The sequence below is a fragment of the Oncorhynchus masou genome, chromosome 13, assembly GCF_036934945.1.
Source record: "Oncorhynchus masou masou isolate Uvic2021 chromosome 13, UVic_Omas_1.1, whole genome shotgun sequence".
NCBI lineage: Eukaryota > Metazoa > Chordata > Actinopteri > Salmoniformes > Salmonidae > Oncorhynchus > Oncorhynchus masou.
The window spans coordinates 90,687,715-90,709,320 of NC_088224.1; the positions used below are offsets into that span (position 1 = coordinate 90,687,715).

At 45.9% G+C, this 21,606-nt stretch overlaps 1 protein-coding gene and 1 long non-coding RNA gene across 2 annotated transcripts in view; both read left to right on the forward strand.

Annotated features, from left to right (window-relative positions):
• The window catches only part of cux1b (cut-like homeobox 1b), a 176,638-nt gene extending 156,928 nt beyond the window's left edge, over window positions 1-19,710 (forward strand). The window contains exons 15-21 of the mRNA XM_064985583.1: window positions 12,655-12,791; window positions 13,031-13,100; window positions 13,729-13,835; window positions 15,366-15,482; window positions 19,196-19,280; window positions 19,450-19,505; window positions 19,705-19,710. Coding sequence (XP_064841655.1) covers window positions 12,655-12,791; window positions 13,031-13,100; window positions 13,729-13,835; window positions 15,366-15,482; window positions 19,196-19,280; window positions 19,450-19,505; window positions 19,705-19,710 — 578 coding nt within the window. The remainder of the gene's footprint in view (window positions 1-12,654; window positions 12,792-13,030; window positions 13,101-13,728; window positions 13,836-15,365; window positions 15,483-19,195; window positions 19,281-19,449; window positions 19,506-19,704) is intronic.
• Window positions 19,711-19,800: 90 nt separating this feature from the next.
• LOC135553205 (uncharacterized) lies at window positions 19,801-20,565 on the forward strand. The gene is made up of 3 exons (XR_010457563.1): window positions 19,801-19,955; window positions 20,043-20,106; window positions 20,225-20,565. It is a non-coding gene; the product is annotated as an uncharacterized LOC135553205 (long non-coding RNA).
• Window positions 20,566-21,606: the final 1,041 nt, after the last annotated feature.

Consider the following 21,606-nt stretch of genomic DNA (forward strand, 5'->3'; position numbering starts at 1 on the left):
ACATGACGTCTACAGTACCATCTACAGTACCAATTACATGACATCTACAGTACCAATTACATGACATCTACAGTACCAATTACATGACGTCTACAGTACCATCTACAGTACCAATTACATGACATCTACAGTACCAATTACATGACATCTACAGTACCAATTACATGACATCTACAGTACCAATTACATGACATCTACAGTACCAATTACATACATGACATCTACAGTACCAATTACATGACATCTACAGTACCAATTACATGACATCTACAGTACCAATTACATGACATCTACAGTACCAATTACATGACATCTACAGTACCGTTTACCATTACATGACATACCAATTACATGTACCAATTACAGTGACATCTACAGTACCCAATTACATGACATCTCCAGTACCAATTACATGACATCTACAGTACCAATTACATGACAACTACAGTACCAATTACATGACATCTACAGTACCAATTACATGACAACTACAGTACCAATTACATGACATCTACAGTACCAATTACATGACATCTACAGTACCAATTACATGACATCTACAGTACCAATTACATGACATCTACAGTACCAATTACATGACATCTACAGTACCAATTACATGACATCTACAGTACCAATTACATGACATCTACAGTACCAATTACATGACATCTACAGTACCAATTACATGACATCTCCAGTACCAATTACATGACATCTCCAGTACCAATTACATGACATCTACAGTACCAATTACATGACATCTACAGTACCAATTACATGACATCTCCAGTACCAATTACATGACATCTACAGTACCAATTACATGACATCTTTATCGTTGACATCAAACGTACCAGCAACATCAAGATTACACACATCTATCTCTTGGCATCTATATCAATTAAAATCACAGTACCAATTACATGACATTTAAGAACCACATCTATTACCAATTACATGACATCTACAGTACCAATTACATGACATCTACAGTACCAATTACATGACATCTACAGTACCAATTACATGACATCTACAGTACCAATTACATGACATCTACAGTACCAATTACATGACATCTACAGTACCAATTACATGACTCAAGACCAATTACAAATGCGAAAATTGACCATCTTACCAATTACAAAATCTATACCATCAACAGTACCAATTACAACATCTACAGTAAATTACATGACATCTACAGTACCATTTACATACATGTACCAATTCTACATACCATCTACAGTACCAATTACATGACATCCAGTACCAATTACATGACATCTACAGTGCCAATTACATGGGTCCCCACCTATAGTTTAATGACATCTAAGTACCAATTTGACATCTAGATCGGATAGTACATCTCTTACCAATTACATGTCTCCTACAGTACCAATTACATGACATCTACAGTACCAATTACATGAGTTGTACACAATTACATGACATCTCCAGTACCAATTACATACATTTCTCAGTACCAATTAGATGACATCTACAGCTCAATTACATCTGATGGTGTGTCGTTCTACAGTACAACATGCTGTCTCCATTTCACAGGCGCCACATTACACCGGTGCATCTACAGTAAGAACATGGTGCCATAAACTCAGTCATACAGTACCAATTCATGATGTACCAAGTGACATCTACAGTTTAATTAATGACATCTACAGTACCAATTACATGACATCTACAGTACCAATTACCTTTTACCTGTTAGTGGGTATGTTTTGTACAAAATGACATCTGTACCAATTATAGGTCTACAGTACAAATTACATGACAACTACAGTTTTGACATGACATCTACAGACCAAACATGACATCTACAGTACCAATTACATGACATCTACAGTACCAATTACATGATCTGAAAATTATATATTTCAGGAAATTACAGTGAAGGTTCTTTACCAATTACAGAGTCTGTACCATTACGTTTTACATGACATCTACAGTACCAATTACATGACGTCTACAGTACCATCTACAGTACCAATTACATGACATCTACAGTACCAATTACATGACATCTACAGTACCATCATACATCTACAGTACCAATTACATGACATCTACAGTACCAATTACATGATATACAGTACCAATTACATGATCTGTTATGCATCTACAGTACCAATTACATGACAACTACAGTACCAATTACAGTACCAATTAACAGACCCATACCAATTACATGACATCTACAGTACCAATTACATGACATCTACAGTACCAAACATGACCTACAGTACCAATTACATGCTCTACAGTACCAATTACCAAGGAACTCTACAGTACCAATTACATGACGCTTTCACACGTACAAACCACATGACATCTTTACAGACCAATTACAGCATCTACAGTACCAATTACATGACATCTGTACCAATTATACTGACGTCTGTACCAATTACATGCCGTCTACAGCCCAATTACATAGCGACAGTACCAATTACATGCGACAGCCCCATCTACAGTACCAATTACATGACATCTACAGTACCAATTACATGACGTCTACAGTACCAATTACATGAGCGTCTACAGTACCAATTACATGACATCTACAGTACCAATTACATGACATCACCCAATTACATTGTTCTAAACCAAACATGACCTACAGTACCATCTATACCAATTACATGACATCTACAGTACCAATTACATGACATCTACAGTACCAATTACATGACAACTACAGTACCAATTACATGACATCTACAGTACCAATTACATGACAACTACAGTACCAATTACATGACATCTACAGTACCAATTACATGACATCTACAGTACCAATTACATGACATCTACAGTACAATTACGACATCTACAGTCCATGACATCTACAGTACCGTTTCTGACATCTACAGTACCAATTAATGACATCTACAGTACCAATTACGGACAACAGTACCAATTACGTGACATCTACAGTACCAATTACATGACATCTACAGTACCAATTACATGACATCTACAGTACCAATTACATGACATCTACAGTACCGTTTACATGACAACTACAACTACAGTACCAATTACATGACATCTCCAGTACCAATGATGTCCAATGGCCTGTATGACATCTACAGTACCAATTACATGATCTCCAGTACCAATTACATGACATCTACAGTCCAATTACATGACATCTCCAGTACTCCATGACATCTACAGTACACGCTCAGGCATTGACTCTTTCGCTCACGAGGCTTATGCTCTTTATCGTTGAATCAAACGATACCTCAGCAAGACAAGATTACACAATATCTCTTGGCACTATATCCAAAATCACGGAATATCGCTAAGAACCATCTATTAGATTAGGGGTTCTACACACTTTTGTCAAGACCCAAATGGAAATTGACCATCTTCCCGTAACCAAAATCATCCTACCCCAAATTAAGAATGTACATTTATAGATGTATTCTCATAATTTGGGGCCCCACCTCACTTGCCCAGTGCCCAATGGGTCCCCACCTATAGTTTAGCCCTTTCCTAGATCGATGTCCAATGGCTCTGATAGGATAGTATCCTGACACTGTCTCCTAGATCGGAGTATCCACACTATCTCCTAGATAGGAGAGTATCTATATCTCCCAATGGCTCATGTCTGATGGTGTGTAGCAACCATGTTGTCTCCATTTCATGTCGCCAATTACACCGGTGCAGCCTGAAGAACATGGTGCCATAAACTCAGTCATACAGGCCCTGATGTACAATGGGGCTTTAGCCCTACCCTGTTGTTGCCAATGGCCCTGTTAGTGGGTATGTTTTGTCAAATGGTGTCTGGTGATAGGAAATAGACTCATGACAACTAGTTTTGATGTCCAATGGCCTGAGATTGAAAGAGTATATATTTCAGATAAGTCTTTTACAGAGTCGTGTCCCTTACGTTGTCTGCTCCATACATTACAGACTGTATAGATAAGAGCGTCTGCTAAATGACCTGCCTAGCTCCAAAGCATTATCCATCCATCATAACACAGTTATTGATTGATCTGATATAGTAATTCCCTTGTTATGCATCGGTAATGGCCCGTATCCATAGCAGCCATAACAGACCCATCCATAGACTCACTGTAGGCTGCTAAGCAAAACCCTCCTGTTCAGCTCAGCACTCCAAGGAACTCTGGGATATGTACGCCTTTCACACGTGACTCAACACCAAACACAGGCTCTTTACTCATGACCTGCAGCCCAGCACGACACTGCTTCTTTATACTGTGTTTGACTTACCAACGCCTGTCGACAGCCCTAGCGACAGCCCTTAGCGACAGCCCTTATGGCCCTTAGCGACAACACTTAGCGACAGCCCTTAGATGCCCTCCAACACTTAGCGACAACACTTAGCGACAACACAGCCAGCAGCACCCAGGGGACTTGGTTCTCCAAAAACCCTTCATTATACTCCCTGATGCCCCTTAGCCAATCTCTTGACATCATTTCCACTCCCTCTCACCTTGGTTAAAATGGACCAAAAGCATTCCCAGAGTTCTAAGTCCATATATATTTCTTGATTAATCAGGATTTCATTAAGGAAACAGGGTTACTGTGCTAAGGTATTCCCTGCATCTGCATGATGACATGTCATTACAACGTATCCCTACTCCCTGATGTCCAATGGCCTGTAGCCCCCTATGTCCAATGGCCTGATGTCCAATGGCCTGTAGCCCTACTCCCTGATGTCAAATGGCCTGTAGCCCTACTCCCTGATGTCCAATGGCCTGTAGCCCTACTCCCTGATGTCCAATGGCCTGTAGCCCTACTCCCCTGATGTCCAATGGCCTGTAGCCCTACTCCCCTGATGTCCAATGGCCTGTAGCCCTACTCCCCTGATGTCCAATGGCCTGTAGCCCTACTCCCTGATGTCCAATGGCCTGTAGCAGACGTCCTACAAGTCCTCAACTGGCAGCTTCATTAAATAATACCCACAAAACACCAGTTTCAACGTCAACAGTGAAGAGGCGACTCTGGGATGCTGGCCTTCTAGGCAGAGTTGCAAAGAAAAAGCCATATCTCAAACTGGCCAATAAAAATAAAATATTCAGATGAGCAAAAGAGCGAGCCTCCCGGGTGGCGCTGTGGTCTAAGGCACTGCATCAGTGCTAGCTGTGCCACCAGAGACTCAGTGGTCTAAGGCACTGCATCGCAGAGCGAGCTGTGCCACCAGAGATTCAGTGGTCTAAGGCACTGCATCGCAGCGCTAGCTGTGCCACCAGAGACTCAGTGGTCTAAGGCACTGCATCGCAGAGCGAGCTGTGCCACCAGAGATTCAGTGGTCTAAGACACTGCATCGCAGTGCTAGCTGTGCCACCAGAGATTCTGGGTTCGAGTCCAGGCTCTGTCGCAGCGGGCTGCAACCGGGAGGCCCATGGGCACAATTGGCCCAGATTCGTCCGGGTTAGGAAGGGTTTGGCCAGTAGGGATGTCCTTGTCTCATCGCGAACTAGCGACTCCTGTGGCTGGCCGGGCGCAGTGCACGCTGACCAGGTTGCCAGGTGTACAGTGTTTCCTCCGACACATTGGTGCGGCTGGCTTCCGGGTTGGATGTGCATTGTATCAAGAAGCAGTGCGGCTTGGTTGGGTTTTGTTTCAGAGGACGCATGGTTCTCGACCTTCGCCTCTCCTGAGTCCGTACTGGAATTGCAGCGATGACACAAGACTGTAACTATCAATTGGATACCATGAATTTGGGGAGAAAAAGAAAACAAAGATGGGCAAAAGTACACAGACACTGGACAGAGGAACTCTGCCTAGAAGGCCAGCATCCCGGAGTCGCCTCTTCACTGTTGACGTTGAGACTGGACAGAGGAACTCTGCCTAGAAGGCCAGCATCCCGGAGAACTCTGCCTCGCCTCTTCACTGTTGACGTTGAGACTGGACAGAGGAACTCTGCCTAGAAGACCAGCATCCCGGAGTCGCCTCTTCACTGTTGACGTTGAGACTGGTGTTTTGTGGGTACTATTTAATGAAGCTGCCAGTTGAGGACTTGTGAGGCGTCTGTTTCTCAAACTTAGACACTAATGTACTTGTCCTCTTGCTCAGTTGTGCACCGGGGCCTCCCACTCTTTTTATTCTGGTTAGAGCCAGTTTGCTCTGTTCTGATAAGGGAGTAGTACACAGCGTTGTACGAGATCTTCAGTTTCTTGGCAATTTCTCGCCTTCATTTCTCAGAACAAGAATAGACTGACGAGTTTCATTTTAGGCCTGTAATCGTACCCACAAATGCTGATACTCCAGATACTCAACTAGTCTGAGGTCCAGTTTTATTGCTTCTTTAATTAGCACAACAGTTTTCAGCTGTGCAAACATAATTGCAACATTGTTTTCTAATGATCAATTCGCCTTTTAAAATTATAAACTTGGATTAGCTAACACAACGTGCCATTGGAACACAGGAGTGATGGTTGCTGATCATGGGCCTCTGTACGCCTATGTAGATATTGCATCAGAAAATCTGCCATTTCCAGCTACAATAGTCATTTACAACATTAACAATGTCTACACTGTATTTCTGATCAATTTGATGTTATTTTAATGGACGTAAAATGTGCTTTTCTTTCAAAAACAAGGACATTTCTAAGTGACCCCAAACTTTTGAACGGTAGTGTATATATTTATAGTTCTCCATCTCTCCCCCCTCTCTCCATCTCTCCCCCTCTCTCCATCTCTCCCCCCTCCCTCTCATCTCTCCCCCTCTCTCTCCATCTCTCTCCATCTCTCCCCCCCTCTCCATCTCTCCCCTCTCCCCCTCCCTATCTCTCCCCCTCCCTATCTCTCTTCCCCCTCCCTATCTCTCCCCCTCCCTATCTCATCTCTCTCCCCCTCCCTCCCATCTCCCCCCTCCCTCCCATCTCTCCCCCTCCCTCTCATCTCTCCCCCTCCCTCCATCTCTCCCATCTCTCCCCATCTCTCCCCCTCCCTCTCATCTCTCCCCCTCTCTCTCCATCTCCTCTCTATCTCTCCCCCTCCCTATCTCTCTTCCCCTCCCTATCTCTCTTCCCCCTCCCTATCTCTCCCCCCCCTCCCTATCTCTCCCCCTCCCTATCTCTCCCCCTCCCTATCTCTCCCCCTCCCTATCTCTCCCCCTCCCTATCTCTCCCCCTCCCTATCTCTCCCCCTCCCTATCTCTCTCCCCCTCCCTATCTCCCCCCTCCCTATCTCTCCCCCTCCCTATCTCTCTTCCCCCCCCTATCTTTCCCCCTCCCTATCTCCCCCCTCCCTATCTCTCCCCCTCCCATCTCTCCCCCTCCCTATCTCTCTTCCCCCTCCCTATCTCTCCCCCTCCCTATCTCTTCCCCCTCCCTATCTCTCCCCCTCCCTATCTCTCCCCCCCTCCCTATCTCTCCCCCTCCCTATCTCTTCCCCCTCCCTATCTCTCCCCCTCCCTATCTCTCCCCCTCCCTATCTCTCCCCCCCCTATCTCTCCCCCTCCCTATCTCTCCCCCTCCCTATCTCTCCCCCTCCCTATCTCTCTTCCCCCTCCCTATCTTTCCCCCCCCTATCTCTCCCCCTCCCTATCTCTCCCCCTCCCTATCTCTCCCCCTCCCTATCTCTCTTCCCCTCCCTATCTCTCCCCCTCCCTATCTCTTCCCCCTCCCTATCTCTCCCCCTCCCTATCTCTCCCCCTCCCTATCTCTCCCCCTCCCTATCTCTTCCCCCTCCCTATCTCTCCCCCTATCTCTCCCCCTCCCTATCTCTCCCCCTCCCTATCTCTCCCCCTCCCTATCTCTCCCCCCCTCCCTATCTCTCCCCCCTCCCTCCCATCTCTCCCCCTCCCTCCCATCTCTCCCCCTTCCTCCCATCTCTCCCCCCCCTTCTCCATCTCTCCCCCTCCCTCCCATCTCTCCCCCTCTCTCTCTCCCCTCTCTCTCACTCTCTCTATGATGAAGGCTGTAAAACAGCTGTGATCTCCTAATGAGAGACACGTTGTCTTCTCCTGCCTGGCTTGGACTGTCTCTTAAACCACCTCTACTGCTTTTATCATGAGTGTTTTGATGCTCTTAAGCACTTCCAACACAGACAGTGCTCTTAAGCACATCAGAGAACGTGCATGACCGCAGCCAGTCAGGGACACAGGGCAGTGATGTCATCAGCCATGGACCGCTGTTCAACTGATGCTTTTAGTTAAAGAGACCTTTGACCTGGATGTAGATTAGACTATATTTTGGAGGCTGTAGGTCCATTTCGTTGTCCTGTGTAGCAGTGCTTCTCAGATCCTCCTTTCACTCTTATGATATTTGCTCATATCACAAGCACGGATGGCTACATAAATGTGAACCATGGAAATGGTTTGAATACAGCACCATTTCAGACACACAGTGTACTATTACGATATAGTAACATAACCGCTGCTTCACGACAGGTGTCCATATGGTCTGTAATGTCGGTGCAGTTTACCATATAGTCCACTTCTGTCTCGAGTTGATGTTTATTCCGATCGGACGGAATCCTTTTTAATAAGTGGTTTCTATCGTCACGGAAACCAAATGGGTGCTGTCCGTGTCAGATGTCCTGTCGGTATGATGTCGTCGGGATTGACCGTCACTCTCTGTATGACTGGGCCACACTTCCCAGTGCCGGACTGCCGTTACAGAAACTACAGCTTCTCTCCAAATGGCACCTTGTTCTCTATATAAGGCACCGAGTCTGAGGGTACAGTCAGAGGCAAAAACAACCATTCTGAACAGTTAGTCCTCTGGGTTTTGCCTGCTACGTAAGTTCTGTTATACTCACAGACATGATTCACACAGTTTTAGAAACCTCACAGAGTGTTTTCTATCGACATCTACTAATAATATGCATATCTTATATTCCTGGCATGAGTTGCAGGAAGTTGAAATTGGGCTCGCGATTTATCCAAAAGTGAAAATGCTGCACCCTATACCTTAAGAGGTTTAAAGGCATTTATCTTGTGTTTCTCTCCTCAGCCACTGCCAATTGACTGGTCTCTCTAATCATTTTTCATGAAGACTGTAGGAACATATTGCATCGATTGTCATCTTTGTATTTTGGTTAAAAAAAAAAAAAAAAACTTATTTTTGTTTCTCAACATCTTTCCTGTCAAAATTTAAAGGGTCAAGTTTCGGTGGCATTCAAGAGATTCTGTGTAGAAGGGGATCTGCTGTGTCTTTTGGGTTGGTTATTTACACAGTCAGTTTCCTCTAGGAGGATGGTCACTTTCTGGAAGCCTTAAATCAAGTTTTCAGATTAGACTGTACAAGGTTTTAGCCTGCGGTGTCTGATGGGAAGATGGGGGAAGGTTGTTTTTGTGTTTAAATATTCTAATCTGGCTTTTACAGCTGAACAATTTGATGTTATTGTCTGATTTGATTGGATTTGTTTGGTGGGGGGAGTTGGGGGGGGTAATTCAGGAATTTTCCATCACAGATATTTTTCTATAAAGCTAAATCAGATGATTCTATACACTGTCGTATAAAACGCTGTACAGATGCAACAGACTGTATATCATGTTAGTGTCTCCTGAAGTTGTAAAACGTTGATATTGTTCGTTCTATTGAAGTAGTAGTTGTTAGTGTATGTGGTTGTAGAGGCGGTCTGGACCGCAGCACTGGGCTCCATATCAGGACTAGGGAAAAACAATGCTCTGTTTTCTAATACTTTTTAAAAGACATGTTATTGAAGTGGATTTTTGTAAGAAGGAAAATACTTTTAGAATCATTGGTATACACAGCACACACACACACACACTTCCTCTTTCTCACATCACAGCACAAAACACAGCACACTGAAGAATGTTCGGGGCCCTGTCTATGCCCCTCATGGAACTCTCCTATTTAAGGCTGTTTATTGACACTCACACCTCTCATTCATATATATTTATATATAGATATATATAAAGTACATGAACATAATAATGTTGATTCTACCTTGTCTGTCTCTACTGGCTCTGGTCTGTCGGTAGCTGGAGGAGGAGACTGGGTAGAATGGCCCAGTTAGTAAAAGGCACTGGACCAGGGTTAGAGTCAAGTCCATCTAAATTCCTGTCAATTCAGAAAGTAAACTAAATTCTAATTGTTCCCAATTTTAAAAAAAGCATTGAAGATAATTGGAATTTCAGTATGCTTCCTGAATAAACTATAATTTAAATGGAATTGACCCCCAACCCTGCACTGGACTGACTTCCTGTTTATTGAGTTGTCATGCTGTCCAGTCATTAGCTGGCTACTTGTGGTTTGGACAATGGATTCCCGTAATGAGATTACCATGTCTGCTTGAACGTTTCTTGCTATTATTTCTGACCAGAACACACTAATGGGTCTTTATAAAAAAACAAGTTGTATACAGAGATTAAGCTTTTTTTTTATCAAGTTAAAATCTCAACCAAACAAAAAGGTTGTTCCGTTCACTGCACAAAATCCACATATCATTCACAAGCTAAGACACTTTCTATTTAATATTCTTATCAATATGATATCAGCCATTAAGATGAAGTGAAACTTTGGTTGAAGTGAACTTTTGGTGAGAAACGTCTAGCCCAAATTCTCTCTACACCGTTTCCCACACTTGAGATCAGCGCAGAGTAAGTTGTAAACCAAAATGAAGAGAGGAGGTTCACCTCTTCACAAAGCTTTAATATGCTTTAGGTGGCTTGAACCAATCATTTGTTTGTGTCAGTTCAGAGTGAAGCGTTACAATTTGTTACTTTCAGTCAGCAACAATTTGTTGTTGAAGTCTTCTCATCCTATCCCAGTCACTTGTTTGTGTTTCAGTGTATTCAACCCGGTCTCAAGAGCATTTCGTATTATTCTGTGCGTAAATCCGTAACACTCCATTTAGTAAAATATGTTACAGGTGGGCATATAACGCGAACGTCTAGCTACCTAAAGGTTGCGATGTTCGAATCTCATCACAGACAACTTTAGCCTTTTTGTTCATTTGTAACATTGTGCGTTTTGCAAATTCGTAACATGTAATCCGAATTGTAATTCGTAACATATCATACGAAATGGGTGATGGACATCCACAAATTAATACCATACGAAACGTAACATATCATCGATATTTTGAGTGTCACGTACAGAAAAATACGAAATGCTCTGAGACCAGGTTGGTGTTTTGTATGGTTGTTAAAGGATGGCTAGGAGATCCTAGTTTCCCTAGCTAGCACTTGGGTTGCTCCAAACATTTTTCTGAACCTGCTTTCATTGGCCTTGCCTTGGGTTTCGCTTGTTTCCGTTTAATATTTTTCTGTCATGTTGTCTGTTCTCAGCGCTGTAAGACAGTCCCTTACACAACATGGAGAAGCAATATCACTGTAATAAACAATGTAGTGTTGTTATTAGGATTATTCTCTTGCACCCTAGGTGTAATAATTGAAGTAAATCTCTTTTATACAAACACGGATGGTGGTGTCTTTGTTTGAAGTTTCTGCCATCTCATTCTCTACTGAAGGATGTGATGCCATGACGCTCTACAATTACTTTGTTGACCTCGGTTTCCCTCGGGTCGTCTTTTAACTGGCGCGGTAGGTAACCTGGCGGTTAAGAGAGTTGGGCCAGTAAACCGAAAGGTCGCTGTTTCGAATCCCCGAGCAGACTAAAAGGGAAATCTGCCGATGTGCCCTTGAGTAAGGCACTTAACCTGTGAGTGGGTCTGGATAAGAGCGGCTGCTAAATGACTAAAACGTCAACGTTAAATCTGGATTATGACTCAGGCCATTCGTTCCAGTCAGACGGGTTTGGATTCCTCCCTGAACAATATGGCTGACATTTTCACCCCATTCTGGAACTTTGGGGCTTAAAAAATGTACTAATAGTTTTTAAAAAATGACATCGCACACAGAGAGGGAGAGACGCACACAGAACAGAGTGCGAGCACGAGAGACAGACACACACACACACAGAGAGACAGACACACACACACACAGAGAGACAGAGACATTTTAGGCAGAAGCCTCACTTTGAAAGTGTCCTTTTAACAAACAAGCCAGTTAGGACAGAACTTTGGACAGACAAGAACCTGTTCCATCCTGTGTCCTTCAGAACCTGTTTCGTCCTGTTTTTGGTAAGTGTCCTTCAGAACCTGTTTCGTCCTGTGTTTGGTAAGTGTCCTTCAGAACCTGTTTGGTAAGTGTCCTTCAGAACCTGTTTCGTCCTGTGTTTGGTAAGTGTCCTTCAGAACCTGTTTCGTCCTGTGTTTGGTAAGTGTCCTTCAGAACCTGTTTGGTAAGTGTCCTTCAGAACCTGTTTCGTCCTGTGTTTGGTAAGTGTCCTTCAGAACCTGTTTCGTCCTGTGTTTGGTAAGTGTCCTTCAGAACCTGTTTGGTCCTGTGTTTGGTAAGTGTCCTTCAGAACCTGTTTGGTCCTGTGTTTGGTAAGTGTCCTTCAGAACCTGTTTGGTCCTGTGTTTGGTAAGTGCCCGTCAGAACCTGTTTGGTCCTGTGTTCTTCAGAAGGTCAAATGTCTCGTGGAGTAATCGAGACCCACAGCTGTTGACGTCTGAAAACCTCTAAGTGACTGACTGGGGAGCGACACATGACCAGAACATACAGCTGTAATATGTGTCTGAAAATACATTGTATTGTATTGTAAGCCTAAGCACCGACGATCTATAATGATGTGTGTTTAACCGGCTGTCCCCTGTCTCCACCTGTTCCCTCCGTAGGACGCTACGCAGACCTGCAGCTGGAGTTCTCGTCTGCGGTCCGGACCAGCGCCGAGCAGAAGGAGCTCATCCTCAAACTGGAACACGACCTGAGCAGCATCCAGACCATGTCCTCCCTGTCACGCCCTGATGCTGAGGTTTGTCTTTCACCTCTCTGACCTTTCACCTACCCTGACCCTGTGACATCACTACGAGCCTGGTGTTAGTCTCCCCATCACTGGGATGCACATAGGTCCCTATTCAGACGAGAGAAGTTGACTGAAGTCCGAATCCCAAATCCTGAACCACAAATGACTCCATGTCTAATCTGTTCTTATTAGTATACAGTATTTAAATGCACTTTAAATAAAGATTGATTTAATGTTTTCTCCACCAGGGGTCTGACCTGACCAGCATGATTGACAGCATCCCTGAGCCAATCAGAGAGGCCACTGCCATGTTTACAGGTATGTTGTAGGAGCTGGGTGTGTCTATAACGGGGGTTAACGGTGCTGGGTGTGTATATAACGGGGGTTAACGGTGCTGGGTGTGTCTAACGGTGCTGGGTGTGTCTATAACGGGGGTTAACGGTGCTGGGTGTGTCTATAACGGGGGTTAACGGTGCTGGGTGTGTCTAACGGTGCTGGGTGTGTCTATAACGGGGGTTAACGGTGCTGGGTGTGTCTATAACGGGGGTTAACGGTGCTGGGTGTGTCTATAACGGTGCCGGGCGGTGCTGGGTGTGTCTATAACGGGGGTTAACGGTGCTGGGTGTGTATATAACGGGGGTTAACGGTGCTGGGTGTGTCTAACGGTGCTGGGTGTGTATATAACGGGGGTTAACGGTGCTGGGTGTGTATAACGGGGGTTAACGGTGCTGGGTGTGTCTATAACGGGGGTTAACGGTGCTGGGTGTGTCTATAACGGTGCTGGGTGTGTCTATAACGGGGGTTAACGGTGCTGGGTGTGTATATAACGGGGGTTAACGGTGCTGGGTGTGTCTATAACGGGGGTTAACGGTGCCGGGTGTGTCTATAACGGTGCCGGGTGGTGCCGGGTGTGTATATAATGGTGCTGGGTGTCCTCCCCTCCCAGGTATGGCCCCCCAGGGGGAGCTGCCTCAAGGCCAGATGGACTCTCTCCTCTCCATAATCTCCAGCCAGAGAGAGAGGTTCCGTTCACGCAACCAGGAGCTGGAGGCTGTGAGTCCCTCTCATATAGATATATATATATTAGAGGTCGACCGATTATGATTTTTCAACACCGATACAGATTATTGGAGGACCAAAAAAGGCGATACCGATTAATCGGCCAATTTTATTTACAAATATTTATTTTTTTGTAATGACAATTACAACAATACTGAATTAACTTATTTTAACTTAATATAATACATCAATAAAAATCAATTTAGCCTCAAATAAATAATGAAACATGTTCAATTTGGTTTAAATAATGCAAAAACAAAGTGTTGGAGAAGAAAGTAAAAGTGCAATATGTGCCATGTAAGAAAGCTAACGTTTCAGTTCCTTGCTCAGAACATGAGAACATATGAAAGCTGGTGGTTCCTTTTAACATGAGTCTTCAATATTCCAAGGTAAGAGGTTTTAGGTTGTAGTTAATATAGTATTTATAGGACTATTTCTCTCTATACCATTTGTATTTCATTGACCTTTGACTATTGGATGTTCTTATAGGCACTATAGTATTGCCAGTGTAACAGTATAGCTTCTGTCCCTCTCCTCGCTCCTACCTGGGCTCGAACCAGGAACACATCGACAACAGCCACCCTCGAAACAGCGTTACCCAAGGGGAACAACCACTCCAAGTCTCAGAGCGAGTGACGTTTGAAACGCTATTAGCGTGCACCCCGCTAACTAGCTGGCCATTTCACATTGTTTACACCAGCCTAATCTCGGGAGTTGATAGGCTTGAAGTCATAAACAGTGCAATGCTTGAAGCACAGCGAAGAGCTGCTGGCAAAACTCACGAAAGTGCTGTTTGAATGAAGTTTGAGCCAGGTGGCCCAAACTGTTGCATATACCCTGACTCTGCGTGCAATGAACGCAAGAGAAGTGACACAATTTCACCTGGTTAGTATTGCCTGCTAAACCTGGATTTCTTTTAGCTAAATATGCAGGTTTAAAAATCTATACTTCTGTGTATTGTTTTTGGTTAGGTACACATTGGAGCAACGATACGCACCGCATCGATTATATGCAACGCAGGACACGCTAGATAAACTAGTAATATCATCAACCATGTGTAGTTAACTAGTGATTATGATTGATTGATTGATTGTTTTTTCTAAGATAAGTTTAATGCTAGCTAGCAACTTACCTTGGCTTACTGCATTCGCGTAACAGGCAGGCTCCTCGTGGAGTGCAATGAGAGGCAGGTGGTTAGAGCGTTGGACTAGTTAACTGTAAGGTTGCAAGATTGGATCCCCCGAGCTGACAAGGTGAAAACCTGTCGTTCTTTGCCTGAACGAGGCAGTTGACCCACTGTTCCTAGGCCGTCATTGAAAATAAGAATTTGTTCTTAACTGACTTGCCTAGTTAAATAAAGGTTTAAAAAATGTAAAATCTCCATTTCCGATTGTTATGAAAACTTGAAATCGGCCCTAATTAATCAGCCATTCCGATTAATCTGTCGACCTCTAATATATACACACACACACAGACTTTTCCACCCTCTTTCTTACCCCCCTTCCCTCCCTCTGTGTCCTCCAGGAGAGTCGTTCCGTGCAGGTGACCATGCAGGCCCTGCAGAGTGAGCTGGACAGCCTGCGTGCCGACAACATCAAACTCTACGAGAAGATCAAGTTCCTCCAGAGCTACCCTGGCAGGGTGAGTAGGCTCCTCTAGAGCTACCCTGGCAGGGTGAGTAGGCTCCTCTAGAGCTACCCTGGCAGGGTGAGTAGGCTCCTCTAGAGCTACCCTGGCAGGGTGAGTAGGTTCCTCTAGAGCACATTGTCAGAGTCAAGGCCCCTCCACATCCGGCCCGCGAGAAGGTTTTTTACGGCCCCTGGGATGATCTTGATTTATTATTAGAACCGGCCCTCAGACCGCAGCAAGCCGGCAGCCCGCAGATCTTTTACACGCACCAATACTACATTTCCCACAATGCAACGGTGACGCCTGAGCAGTAGGCTGCTTCATTTCAATATTTATTGAGCACAGCAGTCGTCAGCATCACAGTAAAATTAACTTTCAGATACCCATCAAAAATGGCAAAACGGAAGGTGGACACTGAGAACCGGGGTTTCAAACAAGGTGGGAGTCGGAGTATATGTTCACGGAGGTAGCTGGAAAACCTGTGTGTCTTCTGTGTGGAGAAAGTGTGGCGGTACTGAAAGAGTATAATCTGAGACGACATTATGAAACGAAACACGGGACAAAAACAAGAATATGGACATGGAACAAAGGCTACAAAAGGCAGAGGAATTAAAACGAGGCCTCAAATCTCGACAGGCTCTGTTCAAAAAAGCCAAATCACAAGGCCAGGCTGCTGTCAAGGCCAGTTTTATTTTGGCAGAAGAGATCGCTAAATCAGCCCGGCCATTTACGGAGGGGGATTTCATCAAAAACTGCATGATTAAAGTTTGTGACGTAGTTTGCCCAGAAAAAGGCAACTCCTTTTAAATGTGAGTCTGAGCAGAAACACCATTGCCGAGAGAGTAGACCAGTTGTCCATCAATCTAAAAGAGCAGCTTGTGAAAAAGGGAAAAGATTTCATTGCATATTCCTTGGCTGTGGATGAGAGCACCGACATTTCTGACATTGCCCAGTTGTCAATTTTCATCCGGGAGTGGACTCCAGCCTAAGCGTGACAGAGGAGTTTTTGGCTTTACGTCCTATGCATGGCACAACTACGGGGCATGATTTGTATGAAGAGGTGTCAAGATGTGTAAATGAGATGGAGCTGCCTTGGGAAAAACTTGTGGGTTTGACAACCGACGGAGCACCTGCGATGTGTGGACACAGGAGCGGACTGGTGGCGAAGATACGGGAAAAGATGCAAGAGGAAAACGCGACAGGTGAGCTGACAGCTTATCATTGTATCATACACCAGGAAGCGTTGGACGGTAAAGCCTTGAAAATGGAGCATGTAATGAGCATCATCACGCGCACAGTTAACTTTATCAGAGCCAAAGGTTTGAATCACCGCTGTTCAAGGCATTTCTGACGGAGTTAGAAACGGAGCATGGTGATTTGCCTTATCACACAGAGGTGCGATGGCTAAGCCAGGGAAAGGTGCTTCAAAGATGTTTCGAGCTTCGTGAGGAGATTTGTCTGTTCTTGGACAGCAAAGGGAAAGACACAACACAACTCCGAGACTGAAATGTTTCTGTGTGAAATGGCTTTTCTGTGTGACATTACGAGTCATCTGAATGCAATGAACTTGCAGCTGCAGGGTCGGGATCATGTCATCTCTGATATGTACAGTACAGTGAAGGCATTTAAAACCAAACTGACTCTGTGGGAGACGCAGATGCGGAAAGAAAATTTGAGCCACTTTCCCAGCTGCCAGACCATGAAAGAGAAGCTCTCTACCAGTGCTGTCTCCCGCACAGTTGGCTGATAAAATAGGTATGCTTGCCGCTGACTTTCGACGCCGATTTGCTGACTTTGAAGCACAAAAAAGCAGGTTGGAACTGTCTAACCCATTTGCTGTTGACGTGGAAAGCTCACCACCAAACCTCCAAATGGAGTTGATTGACCTCCAATGCAATGATGCACTGAGGGCAAAATATGCGGCAGTGGGTGCTGCGGAGTTCGCCCGTTGACTCCCCGACACAATGCCCCAGCTGCGCATCCAGGCTGCTCAAACGTTGTCTATGTTTGGCAGCACATACCTGTGTGAACAACTTTTTCTTTGATGAACCTGAACAAAACATCACACAGAAGTCGACTTACTGCTGAACACCTCCACTCAATTCTGAGGATTTCCTCAGCTCAGAGCCTTACCCCGAACATTGATGAACTTGTGGAAAAGATGGGACACCACCAAGTATCACCCTCAACCTCAAACAAGTGAACATTACTGTGCAATCACATATTTAGAGTTTTTACTCAGTTCAAGTTTAAAAGTTAAAGTTTAATATTTGTTTTCACTGCATGTTACTTCTCCTTAAACAAAGTGTTGTTTTTGATTAATAGATTTTTGCACTTTATTTTATTGTATTTCAATCCAATTATATTTTAAAAATATTTCAGTTGAGTGGATGATAGAAAATTGTATTATTGTTTTTTTCTTTGAAGTAAATTTAGCCCACTTTTGCTAAAATAGAAAATATAGGCTACTGATGGTGCCTTGAATACCGTGTTTTTCAGTATTTAATGTTCATGTTATGGGGATTTTTATATAAAGGAAATTTGTCAGTTTGTGTCTGTTGAAAATTAAAGATTACTGACAGAGCCATGAAAATATTGCTTTATTTATCTGATCATATTGGAATATATTTGTTAGGTTTTCAGTAGGTTCAATTAGGTTCACTAGACTATATGGTCATTTAAAAATGTTTCAATGAACATTCGTCAGTCCGGCCCTGGCTTGAAATGTTTATTTGGTCAGTCCGTGTTGATTTGACTTTGACACCCCTGTGTTGAGCTACCCTGGCAGGGTGAGTAGTTCCTCTAGAGCTACCCTGGCAGGGTGAGTAGGCTTGAGAGCTACCCTGGCAGGGTGAGTAGGTTCCTCTAGAGCTACCCTGGCAGGGTGAGTTGCTACCCTGGCAGGGTGAGTAGATGTCTAGAACTACCCTGGTCAGGGTGATGTGTAGGTTCCTCTAGAGCTGCCATGGCAGGGTCAGTAGGTGTTGAGCTACCCTGGCAGGGTGAGTAGGTTCCTCTAGAGCTACCCTGGCAGGGTGAGTAGGCTCCTCTAGAGCTACCCTGGCAGGGTGAGTAGGCTCCTCTAGAGCTACCCTGGCAGGGTGAGTAGGCTGTCTAGAGCTACCCTGGCAGGGTGAGTAGGCTGCTCTAGAGCTACCCTGGCAGGGTGAGTAGGTTCCTCTAGAGCTACCCTGGCAGGGTGAGTAGGCTCCTCTAGAAGAACCTACTCGGAAATCGTTTACCTTTTACTCGATCTGTCTCCCCCTATAGGCTGGACTGACTGGACTGACTGGACTGACTGGACTGACTTCCTGACTGATTGATCTGTCTCCCCCTATAGGCTGGACTGACTTCCTGACTGATTGATCTGTCTCCCCCTATAGGCTGGACTGACTTCCTGACTGATTGATCCGTCTATTGGTAGGCTGGACTGACTTCCTGACTGATTGATCCGTCTCCCCCTATAGGCTGGACTGACTTCCTGACTGATTGATCCGTCTCCCCCTATAGGTTGGACTGACTTCCTGACTGATTGATCTGTCTCCCCCTATAGGCTGGACTGACTTCCTGACTGATTGATCTGTCTCCCCCTATAGGCTGGACTGACTTCCTGACTGACTGATCTGTCTCCCCCTATAGGCTGGACTGACTTCCTGACTGATTGATCTGTCTCCCCCTATAGGCTGGACTGACTTCCTGACTGATTGATCTGTCTCCCCCTATAGGCTGGAGGCAGTGATGACACGGTTACGGTGCGTTACTCCTCCCAGTATGAGGAGAGACTGGACCCCTTCGTCCTTCAGCAAGAGGGTGAGGACAACCACTTCAGGCAGATTGTGTATTGGTCAGTGTGTGTTGATGTGTATTGGTCAGTATGTGTTAATGTGTACTGGTCAGTGTGTGTTAATGTGTACTGGTCAGTGTGTGTTAATGTGTACTGGTATGTGTTGTTGTTGAGACTCATCATGTGTGTTTACAGGAACGCCAGCGCAGATACCTGAGCCTCAGCCCCTGGGACAAGGTTACCTCAGCCTGGTGAGTCTCACACACACACACACACACACACACACACACACACACACACACACACACACACACACAGACACACACAGACACACACAGACACACACACACACACACACACAGGGCCTGTATATATGTATATTATTGTACTGCTCTAGGGATATCATTTACTATTATGAATAGATTTTTATCTTTTGTTTTTATTCTTTAGAAATGAGAGAACACCAGAAGAAGAATGATCATTTAATTACCACAGTGAATTATTCTAATGTTTGTTTATGCGTCAATTAATCCCATAAGGGATGGGTTGCCAGCTGACTTGCATTCGTTCACAGATACATGTGTGTGAACAAACGGTAGTAATTCACCCATGTGTTTCAGGGTCGTGGTATTCTCTCCAACAAGATGGCCAGAACCATTGCTTTCTTTTACACCATCTTCCTGCATTGCCTGGTCTTCCTGGTATGTAACCTTTCACCTCCCGCCACCCATCGGTTATTCACAGATGTCAGTGCTGATGTCATAATGTGTGTTTGTGTGTGTTCTCAGGTGCTGTACAAGACTGCCTGGAGTGAGAGCATCGGTCAGACTGCTCTGCCTTCTGTGCTAAGAAGTGAGTACTTCACTGGTCTTCCTCCCCCGCTAGCAGAACAGCGGTGTCAGGTTAGGCCTGCCTTTAATTCTATCCATCTCTTCTTATTTCAATCCCCTCCCCTCTGTCCGTCCGTCAGGTACTCGGATCACCTGCATCGTTTCCATGAGAACGGGGACAACCTGTGATGTCAACCGGGATGTCAACAAGTCGTGGCGAGACAAAGGGCAGACTGGAATAGCAGCTTTATTTTCTCCAGTAGATGTTTTTACCCACTGGGGTGTGCTTTCTCTCTGCTTTGGGGGGGGGGGGACTAAAGGGAAGTGGCTGACATGCAAACTCATATTTAATTTTCCAATTAGGTTAAGAGTTTGGTTAAGGTTAGGGTTAATGTAATGGTCAGTTATAGATGTTGGCCAGTCGGGCTGTCAGAAAAATCCCCTTAGGCTTTCTCTCCCCAGCTCTCTCTCCCCAGCTCTCTCCCCCAGCTCTCTCCGGCTCTCTCCCCCAGCTCTCTCCCCCCAGCTCTCCCCCCCAGCTCTCTCTCCCCAGCTCTCTCCCAGCCCCAGCTCTCTCTCCCCCAGCTCTCTCCCCCAGCTCTCCCCAGCTCTCTCCCCAGCCTCTCTCCCCAGCTCTCTCCCCCCCAGCTCTCTCCCCCAGCTCTCTCCCCCAGCTCTCTCCCCCCAGCTCTCTCCCCCCAGCTCTCTCCCCCAGCTCTCTCTCCCCCAGCTCTCTCTCCCCAGCTCTCTCCCCCAGCTCTCTCCCAGCCCTCCCCAGCTCTCTCCCCCAGCTCTCTCCCCCAGCTCTCTCTCCCCCAGCTCTCTCTCCCCAGCTCTCTCCCCCAGCTCTCTCCCCCCAGCTCTCTCTCCCCCAGCTCTCTCCCCCAGCTCTCTCTCCCCAGCTCTCTCCCCCAGCTCTCTCCCCCCAGCTCTCTCCCCCAGCTCTCTCCCCAGCTCTCTCCCCAGCTCTCTCTCCCCAGCTCTCCCCCAGCTCTCTCTCCCCCAGCTCTCTCCCCCAGCTCTCTCTCCCCCAGCTCTCTCTCCCCCAGCTCTCTCCCCAGCTCTCTCTCCCCAGCTCTCTCTCCCCAGCTCTCTCCCCAGCTCTCTCTCCCCCCAGCTCTCTCTCCCCAGCTCTCTCCCCCAGCTCTCCCCCCCCCAGCTCTCTCCCCCCCCAGCTCTCTCCCCCAGCTCTCTCCCCCAGCTCTCTCTCCCCCAGCTCTCTCCCCAGCTCTCCCCCAGCTCTCTCCCCCCAGCTCTCTCTCCCCAGCTCTCTCTCCCCCCAGCTCTCTCTCCCCAGCTCTCTCCCCAGCTCTCTCTCCCAGCTCTCTCCCCCAGCTCTCTCTCCCCCAGCTCTCTCCCCCCAGCTCTCTCTCCCCAGCTCTCTCCCCCCAGCTCTCTCCCCAGCTCTCTCCCGGCTCTCTCCCCCAGCTCTCTCCCCCAGCTCTCTCTCCCCGGCTCTCTCCCCCAGCTCCCCCCCAGCTCTCTCCCCCAGCTCTCTCCCCAGCTCTCTCCCCCAGCTCTC